Source organism: Habropoda laboriosa, unplaced genomic scaffold, assembly GCF_001263275.1.
Source record: "Habropoda laboriosa isolate 0110345459 unplaced genomic scaffold, ASM126327v1 scaffold40, whole genome shotgun sequence".
Lineage (NCBI taxonomy): Eukaryota > Metazoa > Arthropoda > Insecta > Hymenoptera > Apidae > Habropoda > Habropoda laboriosa.
In genome coordinates, this window is record NW_017100231.1 from 7,510,928 (window position 1) to 7,512,235 (window position 1,308).

General features: G+C 28.1%; 1 protein-coding gene across 1 annotated transcript in view; it reads right to left on the reverse strand.

Annotated features, from left to right (window-relative positions):
- The window catches only part of LOC108571571 (RNA-binding protein 28), a 3,505-nt gene that overhangs the window by 1,422 nt on the left and 775 nt on the right, over nucleotides 1–1,308 (reverse strand). The window contains exons 4-6 of the mRNA XM_017933641.1: nucleotides 957–1,244; nucleotides 553–888; nucleotides 38–423 (exon numbers count right to left, since the gene is read on the reverse strand). Of these exons, the coding sequence (XP_017789130.1) occupies nucleotides 38–423; nucleotides 553–888; nucleotides 957–1,244 (1,010 nt within the window). The remainder of the gene's footprint in view (nucleotides 1–37; nucleotides 424–552; nucleotides 889–956; nucleotides 1,245–1,308) is intronic.

A 1,308-nucleotide genomic window follows, 5' to 3' on the forward strand; every position in this document is an offset into this window, starting at 1 on the left:
GCATCCTGAACGTTCTGCAATTATATTTTTATAAAGATTTCTATTGCACAATAAAAAATTAGATATTCGTTATCTAAATTTACCTTAAATTTTACAAATGCTGTACCCTTTGAAAATTCAGTAAGTGGATCCATGCATACGAGAGCATAATAAACAGGTCCAAACTGTTCCATGTATTTCTTTAATTCCTCATTTTTCACAGAAAATGGTACGTTTTTTAGAAACACAGTTTTTCTTTCCGAAACATCATGAGACTTGAATCGCGGGCGTTTTATCTCTTTTACGTCCACTTTTTCTTCATCATCTTCATCTTCCTGACTGTCTTTCTCTGAATTTTCATTTTCTGATTCTACTTTAACTTCTTCTAAATCATCATCAAAGTCGGCATTTTCTGTGATAATGTCAAAGTGTTTATCATTTTCACTGTAAATCAAATATTATGATTTTTAAAAACTAAATACTTACACCATATACTTATTTCTAAAAAAATAAATTTATTTTTCCAGAAATTTTAAACATATATCAGAATTAATAGTAACAAAACTTACTCACCCACCTAACTCTTCACTTGTATTTGATTTCTGTGCACTCTCTTTAGAAGGTGAATCTTCTGTATCACTTTCTTTCTCTATCTTTACTTTTACATCATCAGTGTTTATATTTTCAGAATCATTTTTACTAAATTTATCTTTGGGTAAGGCCCAATCAACTATCATAGGTCTATCAAGAAATGGTTGTAAATTTCCATAATGTATAGCTTTAGCTGCACTTTGTACAAGTTCAAATTGCAAAAATGCGCAACCAACATTTTTACCATCGCTTCTTTTCAAAATTTTTATTTCTTCAATTGTACCATATTCAGAAAATTGTTTTCTCAAAGTTTCTTCTGTATTATATTTAAAAAGTATAAGTACTAAAAATGAAAATAGTTATATATTTATTAATGATAATCTTATCTTACCTGGAATGCCAAATTTCTCACTACAATTCTTGCTCTTTTCTTTCGATTTTTTTCTTTCATAAATTTTCTGTTTTCTTTTTTTGCTTGTAGCAATACTTCCTGTTTAGATGGATCTTCATCTTCTTTAACTTCCTTTTGTTTTGATCCTCTATCTTTACTTTGTTCTTTATCATGTTCTTCAATACCATTCAAATTTTCTGTACTTGCTGATTCCTTTTTCAACTTTTCACAATATTTAGATTTTGCAACAGCCCAACTGCTACTTATTACTCTCCCTAAAAATATTATTACAGTTACCAACAATAGTAATATTTACATATCATAAAAAGATTAAAGTAGAACTTTAC